Here is a 13,087-nt window from a genome sequence, read left to right on the forward strand (position 1 = left end):
AGCTGCTTTCCGTTGATTGCCCTCGGTCGATAAGCTAGGGTTTAAGACATACCTAGACTTTCTGATGCCACAAAGATCGGCACGCATCTTTCCCATGAAGCTTGTGGTCAATGATGCATAAACACCACGATGAAAATCGGCTTGTGAGGATGAGACCTCTCAGCCTCCCGCCGTCCGGGTATTCTGCCCTCAAAATCACTATGTTTTTCTGCGCTCAGTAAAATAGTGCCTAAAGTTTTACATCGCGGCTAGAGCGCCTTTTGCAAGAAATAAACTCGAGCTGACATCAGCAACCTGTTGGCGTAATCCCGCAGACGGGCACGGCGGCCGGCCATCGGCGGCGGTCGGCTAGGCGGCAGAGCGAGGCATCCTTGGCGGGACGGCATCCGTGGACCATCACGGTAGTAGGCGAACACACGGAGACAATCAATCCGAGATTCGTTCGCTACCGTCTTCAACATCGGCTTACCACGGGATTCCTCCTTTGTTGCTCACTCTTTCACCCTGTCTTGGTTCGGTTACAGAAACACGCGCAGTCGATATATTCCAGGAAAACGGTTGGCGGCGGTCTACCTACCACCAGACGCAGGCTGGCTGTCGATCAATTCGTGTCGGGAGTCTAGGACTTTAGGGAAAAGCCGATAATTGAGCGGTTCAACTCACCGGTGGCGACACGCAGACGCGGTGCTTTCTCGCTGACCCCAGCCAAGTCGCTAGTCAGAGTTATGCCAGCCATGCGTGCCATGCACCGACACCGCCCTCCCGTGCCTCTTTGAGCAGGTGCAGATGCGAAGACACGTCTTGAAGTCGAGTACACAAAGCACATCTCCACACAGGGTTCGCCTCTGCGGGGAACAGCCGGTGCAGAACATGCTCCCCAGACCAACCAGCGGAGCACGCCTTCTTTGGTTTTGGGGAGAGGTCCAGAGGGAGGGGAGGGGCTGCTTGCTATCTGTACCCGCAACGATAGTGAGGTGCTTTTCGTGGGGCAGAGAGATACAATATGTGTCCGAGGAATCTTTGCGGGCTCTGATGCTGCGTAGACACCCTTTTTCGTGGAGAATCCGCCGTGGAGACGAGATAGTCGTTGTGGTTGCTTGCTCCATCCTTGCCCGTCTGCTCCCGCAGCCAGTTTTATGGATCCTCGAGGTTTCGGGTCCAAGCTAGATAAACACCGGCGTTTACGACACATACCGTTGCGGAGGTCCATACATGAGCAGTGAAGAAGCGGCTACCTTAGGCGCTACGAATCGTCTGGGTAGGACGTTGATCCAGTATCTATCTAGACGGAGACCTCGATGGGGTCTCATCCACATCGTGAAGACCCCTACGGAAGGTGCGGCCCATGAGGGAATGCGGTTCAAAGAGGAGACGATACGTTCGAGGCCCGAAGATCGCGGTCTATTTCTCCATTGTGATTGATATCGCAGCTTAGCGGTGTGGAGGGGAGTGTGTCCTTCTTCATTGAGGTAGTTCCCTGACGATCCCGTGGGAATTCCGGGTTCTCGTCAGATCATGTCACACCGGAATTCCGAATCGTGATCGATGACCTGTCTTTGAAGAGTCTTTTTCTTGTCGTGAACTTTCCCTCTCTTACCCCTCCCAGTGGAATAGTCGACGGAAGTCATGATCATGGCATTCTGGACGATGACTGAGCCATGGGCCACAAGTCTCATGTGCCAGTAGTCTTCGACATCTGCATAACATTGGTGTATCAAAATCATGTCGATATCCTGAGGAGCAGCTTCCAACAGCTCGCGATTGTCACAAGCGATTGCGTTTCCTTCATGATTTTACCTTTGTGTCTCCACATGGCGCCTTCAGACGCCTCCAACCAAGAGTAAAGTAATAAGTGCCTGGTCTACATCTCGTCAACCAAACGTGCTTCAAGGAGCCGTATTCAAGGGTTTGGACCCCCTCCTAGCCTGGCGAAGATAACAACTTCCTCACTGAGATGCATTCCCGCACTGCACACCATGATATCGCGAAGGCTTCATCCCCATGCTTCCTACGTACTCTGGTATGAAGGCTTTTGGTGTTTCAAGCAATGTCAGGTAGCATTAATCCTTTTCCTGGCATACGCTTCTCCACTGACGGGTTTCTCCTTGCAATTCCCCACGACAAGATGCTGTGCAGTAATACTTCTCGTTCTGTCGAGGAAGCAATCTTAACAGCCCCAATGTATCCCGTTACTCTCAGTCTGCAATCAAGTTAGCAAAGTTCACTTCCTCATTGCTGCCTACTGGCCTTGTATTCATCAGCGATACAACAATGAGGGAACGAGAGAGTTGACATCCGTTCAGGCACCGCTATACTATACGCAGGCGAGGTCCTCAACCAGAAACTGAAACCGCAGCTTCAAGATATGACACTTCAAGAGGCCACCACCTGTCTCTGTCCCAGGATGCATAACGTTGTTGGGTAGATGTTCGCCTTGACGCCTAACACAGCCATAATATATAATCGGCTGCAGGCTTGATCTGTATCTCAATCCACCATAGGGGCCCGTGTTTGCAGATAACTATTTGGGGAAAGGAAACTGGTACGTGGCCTACACATAAGTCGAGTCTGCCGCCGATTTTTCGGCGTAGGCATTAACATGAAGAAAGGTCAAGCCATAAGTGCGGTTATTCCTCATCCCTGGCTACCTACCTCGCAGGCAGAAGTCAGGTTGGTTGACTTTTACTTGAACAAGTTGAAAACAAGATGAGGAATTCCGTCACAACAATACTAAAAAAGAACTTTCTCTACAGTTAAAATACTTTGTCCTTACAAGGATCCTAACGTAGCAATCTTAATAATGAAATATCTCAAAACTGGCCTAAAATTAAGTATTTACTAGGCAAGGAGTCAACATCTCAGTCAAAACGAAAGACAGAAGACAGAATCTCAAGAAAAAGGCTCATTTACTGTTCGAGCTTGCTAGTCACTTTCTCTCCCAACTACGGACAGCTTCAACAGTTCTTTAAAATATAACATGTCTAGATGAACTCTATTGTTTAATCTCATTGTTGGGACGCGCCTAAAGCTCTACACATCAACTCAAATATCGCAGTATCTACCTCGTCGTATTTCCATAAATTGGACCGCGGTCATCTCACAGGCAGTTCAGACAAGCTAGTTGAGTTTGAATAGAAAGTCAGCGGCAAGAGACAAGCTTATGTGCTATTTCTTCCATGCTGACGACGCACTAGCTGCTCAGCCTTTCAAAATGCTTTTATCTTTCGTTTCTCTGTTCCGAAATGTCAAGGGTCAATGACCATAGTGCAATGAAGGTCTTGGATATTTCTCATTGGCTGCTAGTTACAGAAGGTTGAAGGCAATGAGTACATAAGTAGGACTACCAAGGTCTTAGATACCGAAAGCTTAAAGCTGGAACTCATCTAGGTTGATCCCCGTGCTAGTAGAAGCGGGAAGCAACACTCTTGTGACAGCAATGTTCACGGGAGATAGTCTGAGATAGTCAATACTCCTTGTCCTTTCACAAAGAAAGCAGGTCTAGGTAGCGCCTTTACACACCGTTAGAAGTTACTTCCCATCGCCTCACTTCTAGACACAGAAGAGTGAATTCGGTACTATTAGTATCAGGGGGTTTCACAAGAGCAGCGGACCAAGCAGGTGGATAAAAGATTTCTCTAATTTTGTATGCTACTGGCTTCATCGGAATGTGAACCGCTCTTCACGTCCCCTCTCTTCCAAATTTTATAAAACGACCAAGGACAGAGGAACATTATTCATTACAAGTTGGAGTACTTCTTGAAAGCGCCAATCAGACCGCCAGTGGAGGCGTCGTGACCCTCACCGTTGCCGGCCTCGTCAAGCTCCTTGAGAATCTTCTTGGCCAGGACCTTGCCCAGCTCGACACCCCACTGGTCAAAGGCGTTGATGTCCCAGATGGCGGCCTCAGTAAAGGTAAGGTGCTCGTAGTAGACGATCAGAGCACCCAGCTCAGCGGGGCCGATGTGGCCACCCACGAGGATGCTGGTGGTAGGGCGGTTGCCGAGGAAGATCTTGTGGGGGACAAGCTCCTCGGGGGCACCCTCGGCGCGGACCTGGTCAGCGGTCTTGCCGACCATCAGGGCCTCGGCCTGGGCAAAGTAGTTGGATGCGAGCATCTTCTGGTGGACGCCGTCGCCAAGGGGGTTATGGCTCTTGGCGGCCAGAATAAAGTCGGCGGGGATCAGCTTGGTGCCCTGGTGGACGAGCTGGAAGAAGGAGTGCTGGGCGTTGGTGCAGGGCTCGCCGAAGAGGATGGGTCCTAGTTACAATGATTAGTCTTTGAGAAGTACCTACATACACAAGGAATTATCTTACCAGTGGTGTACTTGGCGGGGGTTCCATCAGAGGTGATGGTCTTGCCGTTGGACTCCATGGAAAGCTGCTGGAGGTAGGCGGGGAAGCGGTGCAGGTACTGGTCGAAGCTATTTGCAACGAATTAGAATCACAATGTTTGTCAATATTCTGCGCAGGAAACGCTTACGGGGCAACCAGGTGGGTTTGGGCCTGGAAGAAGTCAGAGTACCAGACGCTCAGGAGACCTCCCAGAACGGGGATGTTCTCCTTGAGGGGAGTCTCGCGGAAGTGCTTGTCCATCTCGTGGGCACCGGCAAGGAACTTGTGGAAGTTATCGTAGCCGACGTAGATGGCGACGCTGAGGCCAATGGCGCTCCAGACAGAGTAGCGACCGCCAACCCAGCTCTCGAAGCCGAACATGTTCTTGGCGTCGATGCCGAACTTGGTGACCTCCTCCTCGTTGGTGGACAGAGCAACAAAGTGCTTGGCGATCTCGCCCTTGCCGTCCGTCTTTTCGAGGAACCACGTCTTGGCCGTGTTGGCGTTGGTGGTGGTCTCTGCGGTGGTGAAGGTCTTGGATGCGATGAGGAAGAGGGTGGTCTCGGGATCCGAGTTGGCGAGGGCCTCGGCCATGTGGGTGCCGTCAATGTTGGAGACGAAGTGGAGGGTTTGGTCCTTGGCACCGTAGTGCTTGAGGGCCTCGGTGACCATGACAGGGCCGCTGCGGGAGTTGTTAGAAAGCTGGGACTTATATATTTTCGGTGTTAGGAGAGGAATTCGGCCAAGCACTCACAGATCGGAACCTCCGATACCGACGTTGACAATGGTAGTGAGCTTCTTGCCGGTGTAGCCCTTCCACTCGCCGCTGCGGACCTGCTCGGAGAACTCCTTCATGTGCTCGAGAACCTCGCGGACACCGCCCTTGTTGCCCATGACGTCGACACCGTCGACCTTCATGTCCCAGTCGCCAACGTTGCGGAGGGCGGAGTGGTAGACGGCGCGCTTCTCGGTGAAGTTGATCTTCTCGCCGGCGAACATGGCATCGCGCTTCTTCTCGAGGTCGGCCTGCTCGGCAAGCTTGACGAGGAGGTGGAGGGTCTCATCGGTAAGGAAGTTCTTTGAGAAGTCAAAGAGGATGTCGGTGCCGGAAGCCGAGTTCTTGAAGGTATGGCTGAACTTGGCGAAGCGGTCCGTATCGGATGAGAAGGCCTCCTTGAGGACGAAGTTCTTGCCGACGTTGTCGCGGTGAGCCTGGAGCTCGGCCCAGGCGGGAAGGCTGGATGCTTGAGGCATTTTGGGCGGTATGAAATTTAGTTGACGGAAGCTAGAGATTGGAGGATCGTGATCTTTGGAAAAAGAGAAAGTCAGCTACGGGATTCTTTGGGTATATTGACAGGACGTGATGATGGAAATGTACCTCTTGGGTATCGAATTGACCAAGAGAAAGTTTATAGTGGTCAGGCTAAAATAAGAAAAGGGGTATGTAAGAAGTCAGGTTAGATAGGGTGTGTGTGTGTGTGTGTGTTGTCGTGGACTGACTATGACAGAGGGAGGAACAGGACGGGCAGAGTTGCGGCGGTTCTGCTGGGAAGCAACCTGGAAGTGGAATAGGAAGTGGGATGGATTGGATGGATGCGGCGTGCAGAGCTCGAAAACAGCCAATGAGAGTGCTCAACTCGAGGTGGCATGTCTGGCGTGGAGGGGTAATTGCGTACAAAAACACTGCTGGAACGCGGGGCATGGCACGCTGTATTCGCACCGAGCCATGGGGAGCAGAAGCACTGACCTTTGGGGGGGTGACGCCAGGTGAATTACCTAAGCCTGCTGATGTACCTCGACGAAGAGAGACGGGATTCTGCAAGTGAATTCTGAGCTACGAAGACGCTTTAGTCTTGGTGCTCAGTCAGGCAATGGCAGGGTATAGAGGGATGGATGGGGTATCAATGTTGTTTCTGGAAAGAAGAAAATGGAAGACAGGGAGGGAAAGAGAGAGGGACAAGAGCAAAAGGGTAAGCAACGTGGGAGGGCGGCACTTTAGAACAAAAGGAACACGAGACGATGATACACGCTCTCACTCACTTACGGATATTGTCAAGATCGTCGGATATCTCTCACGAGCTGCGGTGACTTATTACCTCGAGAGAAGTGGGCTGGGAACTGGGTCCTGTCGCTCGGGTCCTGTCGCTCTTGTTGAGTGAATTGAATTGGTGAGGTCCTCGTCCAGGTTTCTCCGTCATCATCCACCGTAACAAATCCCCGCCCCGCCGTCACCCCCGCCGGCGTCGCTGGGACAGCCCCGAAGCATAACGAAGCTTACCTAAACACACGATGCCATGCTCCGTACCTCGCACTTCCCTCATCTCGACCAGCCATGCACTAACACCTATCGCCATCTTCCACCCACATTCTCAGTCAACCGTACCAATTGACGCTCCTCCTTCTTATCAGCTATATCCGACAGCCGATTACTCATGGAACGACAAGGTGCAAGCTCACCCCCCATCCAACCCCCCACCATCCAAGTCCCGAGGACAAGTCAATTTTTTTCGGCCCTTCAACTGGAGCTTTACTTGCTTCCCGGGACATTGCAACATTTTGTCATCGGGGCAATACCATCCGGGCGGACAGTTCAGGCTATTCATGGGGCATGTAGAATCGGCCTCCGACCCTCTGCGGCTACCAAGAATACCTAAACTAGTTTATCCCCGGGCAAACCTACCTTGGCAGCACATGGCAGGCCGCAGAACATCGTGAGCATTGACTGTCTGTTAGGACGACAGGTCTTGAAGCGGTCACTCCGACATGGTGGGCCCTGCGCTGACTAACTCCCGCTACATCCCGTCCCGGTAGATCCGACGTCCGATCTCTTTTGTCAGACACCACCATGGACGTCCCGGCCCGATTCCGTCTCAATCCCCAGGCGGGGATGCTGTTACAACTTGCACACCATATTCCGTACCGTAGCTTAGAGGCCTACGCATTACGAATACCACCACGGGGTGAGAGTGTAAGGCTTCACGATCAAGCCAAAGCTGTACTGTGTAAACAGAGATGCCCATAAATGATGCTGAGAGCGGATTCGTCTGTCTGTCTGCTCAATGATCTGTGCCTATCTACATTTCCTTTTCCCCAAAGGCGTCATCATGCCCGTCCCAGAACGCCGTAAAAAGACGAAGACGCAAAGCTGTTTGTAGCTGGGCGCGCGTGCGCGCACAACAAGCCCCAACAATTCCCTGTCGAGTCGCTTTGTCGTAAGCTTAGCTTGAGCTAAAACCTGAATCACCAAGTCCACTCCACACAATGTCATGCTTCGCTTAGTTTCTAGCCTTGCCCTGCTCTGCCCCTTTGCTGAGCCTGCCTCTCCAATTCTATCCTTCAACCTTGCTTGACTCGTCTGTCGAGTTGTCGAGCGCAAGTCGCTTATCGGTTGTCCTGGATGCTACCCACAAAGGAAGGGTCCTTGACACTTCCACCGGCATCGCCCAGTCCCGCGATAGGTCGGTTATAGCTGAAGCCCTGGAATTGGTTCTGCATCGTCTGCGAGAGCATTGGGCCCTCCACGTACGAATCCTGGGGTGCTTCTGACGTGAACTCGGGGTCGAAGTTGGCTGTGTCGAGGGCGTCCACCTGAGGAGAACAAGCATGTTAGCAAAATCCGTCTTTATGGGAATGTCATTATCAATACTTACCACGTTGGGCTTGAACGCAGGCTCGTACTTGCGCTGCAGAAGCTTGCGCCAGTCAATGGCATGGAAGAAGGGATGGGCCTTGATCTCGGCCGATCCATTGGCACCGAGACGCTCCTTAGGATCGCGGTTGAGCAGCTTAGTCAAGAGGTCCTTGGCCGCGGGAGGGACAACGTCATGACCGGGGAAGTGCAGAGGCTCCGAGAGAATCTTGCGGTACATCTCGTTCGTGTTCTCATCGTAGAAGGGCGGAAGTCCCGTCAACATCTCGTACAGGAGAACACCAAGCGTCCACCAGTCCACCGTCTTGTTGTAGCCCTGACCCATGAGCAACTCCGGCGCCAGGTACTCGGGTGTACCGCAGAACGTGTTGGTTCTGTCCTCGTCCTTCATATCCAACTTGCAGAGGCCAAAGTCGCACAGGGCAATGTGTCCCTGGTAGTCGAGGAGAATGTTCTCGGGCTTGAGATCGCGGTAGATGACGTTGAAGCCGTGGAGACACTCGAGGGCGCACAGAAGTTCGGCAGTGTAGAAGCGCGAGCGGTTGACGTCGAATCTTTGCTCCTTCTGCAGATGATGGAAGAGCTCACCTCCGTTGACAAAGGCCAAGACGAAGTAGAGCTTCTCGGGAGACTGGAAGGTGAACTTGAGAGGAACGATGAAGGGGTTGTTAATCTGTGCCAACACCGAACGCTCGGCGAGGGTATGGGCGACCTCAGATCTGGAGATGATGTGGGCTTTGCGGATAGTCTTGAGGGCGTAGATTCGGTTCGTGTCCTTCTTGCGTACCTGCATGACCTTACCGAAGCTGCCCTTGCCTACTACCTTGAGCAGCTCGAAGTCTTCAATCTTGAGCTTGCCGGCGCGGTTCTCGACGTACTCGACACCGATCTTTACCTTTCCGGTTCCGTATTGAACGTCCACCCACTCGACTCCACTGTGGCCGAGGGCGCGCTCGCGGGCGGCGAAATCCGCCAAGGCCTTCTCGCGATCCTTCTTGCTCAGCTTGGGGTCCTCGACGAACTGGCGCTTCTCCTCGAAACGAGGGTTGATACGGGCGACACCAAGGAAAATATCCTGGCTACGGCCGGATCCGGGAGGGGCCAGGGGGTTGCGCATGTACAAGTGAATGACGAGTTCGGTCACACGAGACACATCGAACTTGTACTGGGTGTTTCCTCCGGCCCAGAGGGGGTTCTCTGGTGTTCCCTCGACCGAGTTGACAAAGACCTGCATCTTGTCGAAGTCCAGCAGAGCGTAGGGCATGTACTTGCCGGAAATGCGACCATGGTTGGTAGGGATTCCAGTAAAGCCACCGCCAGATGTCTGTGGCCGAGCCGCGCCATTGATGAAGGAGCCGACAGCTCCTCGTTGTGAAGAAGAAGGACGCACGGAGCCGGCAACACTGAGGGCACCGCCTGTGGACAGCGAACCTTGGTGTGACGAGGCGAATGCTTGCCTGTGTTGTTCGGGAAGGGAGAATCCGTGGCCTTCGTGGAGGGTGACGACGAGAATACCGGGCTTGGGAGGGTTGACGACTGGTGCTTGCGCCATGGCCTCAGAAGCAGCTGGAGTAATCAATTAGTATGAAAACGGAAGGAGTATTGTGGAGTTCATAGAGGAGATCGCATACCGATAGTGTTCTCGTTCGTGGGGGTTGCCGAGCCTGCAATGTTGGCCTGAGCCTTTTCGCTGCTGTCGGTGATGGTAGATGTGGACGGGGATCGAGAGAAGGTGTTGGCCAAGGGACCCAGATGGGTCTCCTTGAGCTTCTTCGTCAACTTCCACGACATTTTGGCAGGAAGAAGGGACGAAGGAGGGGGGGTTTATTGCCGAATGCGCTGATGGCGAATCGGAACAGGCGTGATGGAGACGAGTATTGAGGAGTCGAAGTCGGGGTGATTGGTGATGGGCGAGATCGAAGGTGAGGAGGGTGCGGTCGAGGGAATGCAATGTGAGGTGAGGTTAGGTTAGGTGAGCCTGCGAGGTGAGGCGAAGCGAGTTGAGGCGGGGCGAGGAATAAAGATTGTTGTTTGGTGTTTTTGGGGGTGTGGTAGATAATGCACAGCGCAGGTAGGTACGGTACAGAGTACGGTACGGTACGAGCACGGGTACGGGAAGGAGAGACTCAAAGAGAGAGAGGAAAGGTCGCTCTGGGGTCGTGATTTGTTGGTGGAGGTTCAAGGTTGGCGTACAAAGACGCTCGTTGGATCGTTGTGCTGTGAGGAACCCCGCAAATTCCGCCCCCTCTCTTAGGCCTTTGAGCAATGGGTCTTTTTGGGGGTGGACGGACGGTACGTGTTGTGGTGAGACAATCTGGCGCCGACGGGCTGGGAGGTTTGGTTGGTTAGCTGGTCGCTACCGGTACTGCGCTGCTTGGTGCTTGGTGCTTAGTGCTGGGGGAGGTTGCTGACAAAAACGGGGTGACGGGGTGGCACCGTGGTGCAAGATTCCAAGTTCCAAGAGAAATCCAGTGGCACTGTGGGTGGATGGCGGGGTGAGTATGTGTCTGCACTATGTCTGCAGGAAGTAGAAGAAGCAAACCCGCAGGGCAAGGGTCAAAGGGGGAAGAGATCACAGCAAGATGCGAGGAACGGAGGAGAGAAGAAGGTGAAGTAGAGAGAGAAAGACGGGATTCCGAATACCTTAGCTGAGTTTAGATGATGTTCTCAGCTGGAAGATGATATGAGCTGAGCAGTCTCGGGTACGAAGTAGATATTACTGTGGAAGGGAGGAAGGAGCCCAGGGCAGAAAAGGAGAGGGAGGCACGACTGACAGGAGGTACCTTCCATGCGGGTAGGGACCGAGAAAGGTAGGAACGGAGTAGGTATTAGGCAAAGTGACTGGGTGGCTACTGCCACGATTGTGCATTCCCTTACCTTGTGATTTTGTAATGGGATTCAGGGGGTTCTCCTCAAAGAAAGACAGTTAGTTCTACGGAATAATAGTAGTGCACTCAAAATACCCTTGATATTTACGAACAGTAGCCAAGTTGGGATAGAACTCAGGAGGCAGGACTCAGGAGGCACAGGAGGGATGGGAATAGGAGGTGTTACTCAGGACTCAGGAGGCGGTGCACTTTGGGGCCCTGGGGAACTTGGAAGCCAGGCAGGAACCTAGAGGCTAGGGGTTGACGAGGGGGAGAATGATGAAATCGCTCGAGTCCACGCCTGGGAAAGTCTGGGACCAAGCCTGTTCTGACACTCGCACGGTACGGGGAGAGCGATACAAGTACCCGGCAGAGGCAAGACATTTCGACAAAGGCACAGGGACATGCTGTGCACCCGCTGCTCACATAATAAATGCCCACATGGCAGAGAGGGGCGGTGGACATGGGAGAATCGAGAATGGAAGGGGTACGAGACATCTACAGTGTCCTCTTACTTATGAACTGTGATTACCAAAGCAACAACCCGTCCCGTATTACCTTAGCTCGTTACCCCCCAATTTGACCACCAAATTGCCTCTCTTTTCCATCAACCAACCACGTCTCTCAAAACCCCGGCTGCCTCTTGCTGAACCTGGGCAACTGGGCAACCGGGCTGAAAGTTGACGTCGAGCCTCAATGAACTGTCAACTAAGCGAAAGTCAATCCAACTTGACAATACACCTGCATGGAAGTTGAGCATTGGGCATCCGTGTGAAGGCCGGCCTACTTGCATCAACATTGACACCAGTATCGGGCTGCCTCCGAAATCATTGCCAATGACTTTGGTTTCCAACACAGCCATAACTGTGATAATGTTCGCTATCAAGCTCTGACCCGTATCACAGTTGTTTACGCCGCACTCAGCTGGATGATAGAAAATCACTGCCAAATAATGAACCACAACGAAACAACAGGTAGTATGGTAACCCGTCCTTGTGTTGTGCATATGGACGTACATACTACGTATTGTTCATGAACAATACCCAACCTCTATGAGTATCAACACGGAGCTATCTGATTCCCACGCACTCTATCTTTCCCCTCGTCCATTAGCGGATCCAGGATTAAGCGGTTCGATACCTAGTCCCTCAAATGCCCCTTGTGTATAATATGTCTGTGTAAAAGCACCTGCCATCTGCAGCCCGCAGCCCCATTCCGCCAGAGCCCAAGGCCAAGACTAACAGTTGACAAGTTAGGAGAGCCCGTCGCAATAGGTGCACTAGAGGCGGGAGCCCTGCGTCGATCCGTTACAGCGCGCGCACGTGAGCCAGGGGACCCCATCCACGGGACGGAGCTGCACTGTGTTTGCGGACCATCATCAAATCAAATCCATCTCCTCAGGGACCACTGAGCAGCATGGGCTATGTACTGGAGCGTGACTTTCTTTGCATTATCCGAGTGTGAGAGAATATACCTCGAAGCTCGCACTCGTGTTAAGGTAAGTGCCTGGTAGACTTCTGTTTGGCGTTTTGAAAGGTTTTCTGCCAGAATCCCCTTCCGCTGATTAACTCATGCTGTTGCAAAGTTATGCCATATTAAGCTGGCGCATGATATGTCGGGTCTCGGCGCTCGCAACGGGGTTGACGGGGAACGATGCCGCCGGTGGGATGTGAAACTCGTAATTCGTAGGTCACGTGCAAGCTCAACTACGAAGTAGTGTATCCTTGGAAACTCCTGAAACCACGGAAGGTGGGGATCACTTGATGTATCACGTGATAATCCAAACAGTGCTTACATAACGTTCAGGGGCCTAGTAATGGCATGAACCCGCGCACCCCTTGAGGTCTCAATACCTTCCAGACCTGGGATGGAAACGGCAAAAACGAGGCACTTCCGATGCTTCACCGGCCTGACACGTTTGAGTTCGGTGAACCACTTGCCCGCGATGGTGTTGAGCCCCAAGTGAGCACATTGCTTCAACATAGCAAGTCGAGATCCAATGCCAATACTTGCCGGACAAGACATTATCTACAGCTCGTATCGGGACAATCGCAGCTGGAAGGATTCAGCCCCTAGCCAGGCACGCCAGGCTGCCCTCTACGCCTCTGGCGCAAAGCACTGACTAGCCCAACATCTATCAGGCCATCATGCCATGTTGTCCCTAACCATTCCGTTGCGGTGGCCTCAAAGACCATTGGTGACGACCATGGCGAAGATCTACGGATATATCAAGTCAGTC

General features: G+C 52.9%; 3 protein-coding genes across 3 annotated transcripts; all 3 read right to left on the minus strand.

Annotated features, from left to right (window-relative positions):
• Positions 1-619: 619 nt before the first annotated feature.
• On the minus strand, positions 620-1,813 carry BDP55DRAFT_636846 (uncharacterized protein; the record flags this gene model as incomplete). Its single annotated transcript, XM_060572936.1, has 4 exons — positions 620-1,163; positions 1,195-1,477; positions 1,598-1,696; positions 1,798-1,813. The coding sequence occupies 4 exons, from the start codon at positions 1,811-1,813 to the stop codon at positions 620-622; spliced, it is 942 nt and encodes a 313-aa protein (XP_060424302.1).
• Positions 1,814-3,277: 1,464 nt separating this feature from the next.
• On the minus strand, positions 3,278-5,820 carry BDP55DRAFT_679305 (phosphoglucose isomerase). The gene is made up of 5 exons (XM_060576040.1): positions 5,711-5,820; positions 5,087-5,639; positions 4,481-5,014; positions 4,315-4,421; positions 3,278-4,258 (listed from the first exon to the last, which is right to left on the minus strand). Exons 2-5 carry the CDS (start codon positions 5,584-5,586, stop codon positions 3,738-3,740), a joined length of 1,662 nt encoding a protein of 553 aa, XP_060424303.1. The 5' UTR covers positions 5,587-5,639; positions 5,711-5,820; the 3' UTR covers positions 3,278-3,737.
• Positions 5,821-7,713: 1,893 nt separating this feature from the next.
• Positions 7,714-9,772, minus strand: BDP55DRAFT_733176 (kinase-like domain-containing protein; the record flags this gene model as incomplete). The annotated part of the gene is made up of 3 exons (XM_060580046.1): positions 7,714-7,920; positions 7,983-9,547; positions 9,613-9,772. The coding sequence occupies 3 exons, from the start codon at positions 9,770-9,772 to the stop codon at positions 7,714-7,716; spliced, it is 1,932 nt and encodes a 643-aa protein (XP_060424304.1).
• Positions 9,773-13,087: the final 3,315 nt, after the last annotated feature.

This window comes from Colletotrichum godetiae (genome assembly GCF_030913485.1).
Source record: "Colletotrichum godetiae strain CBS 193.32 chromosome Unknown BDP55scaffold_59, whole genome shotgun sequence".
Taxonomy (NCBI): domain Eukaryota; kingdom Fungi; phylum Ascomycota; class Sordariomycetes; order Glomerellales; family Glomerellaceae; genus Colletotrichum; species Colletotrichum godetiae.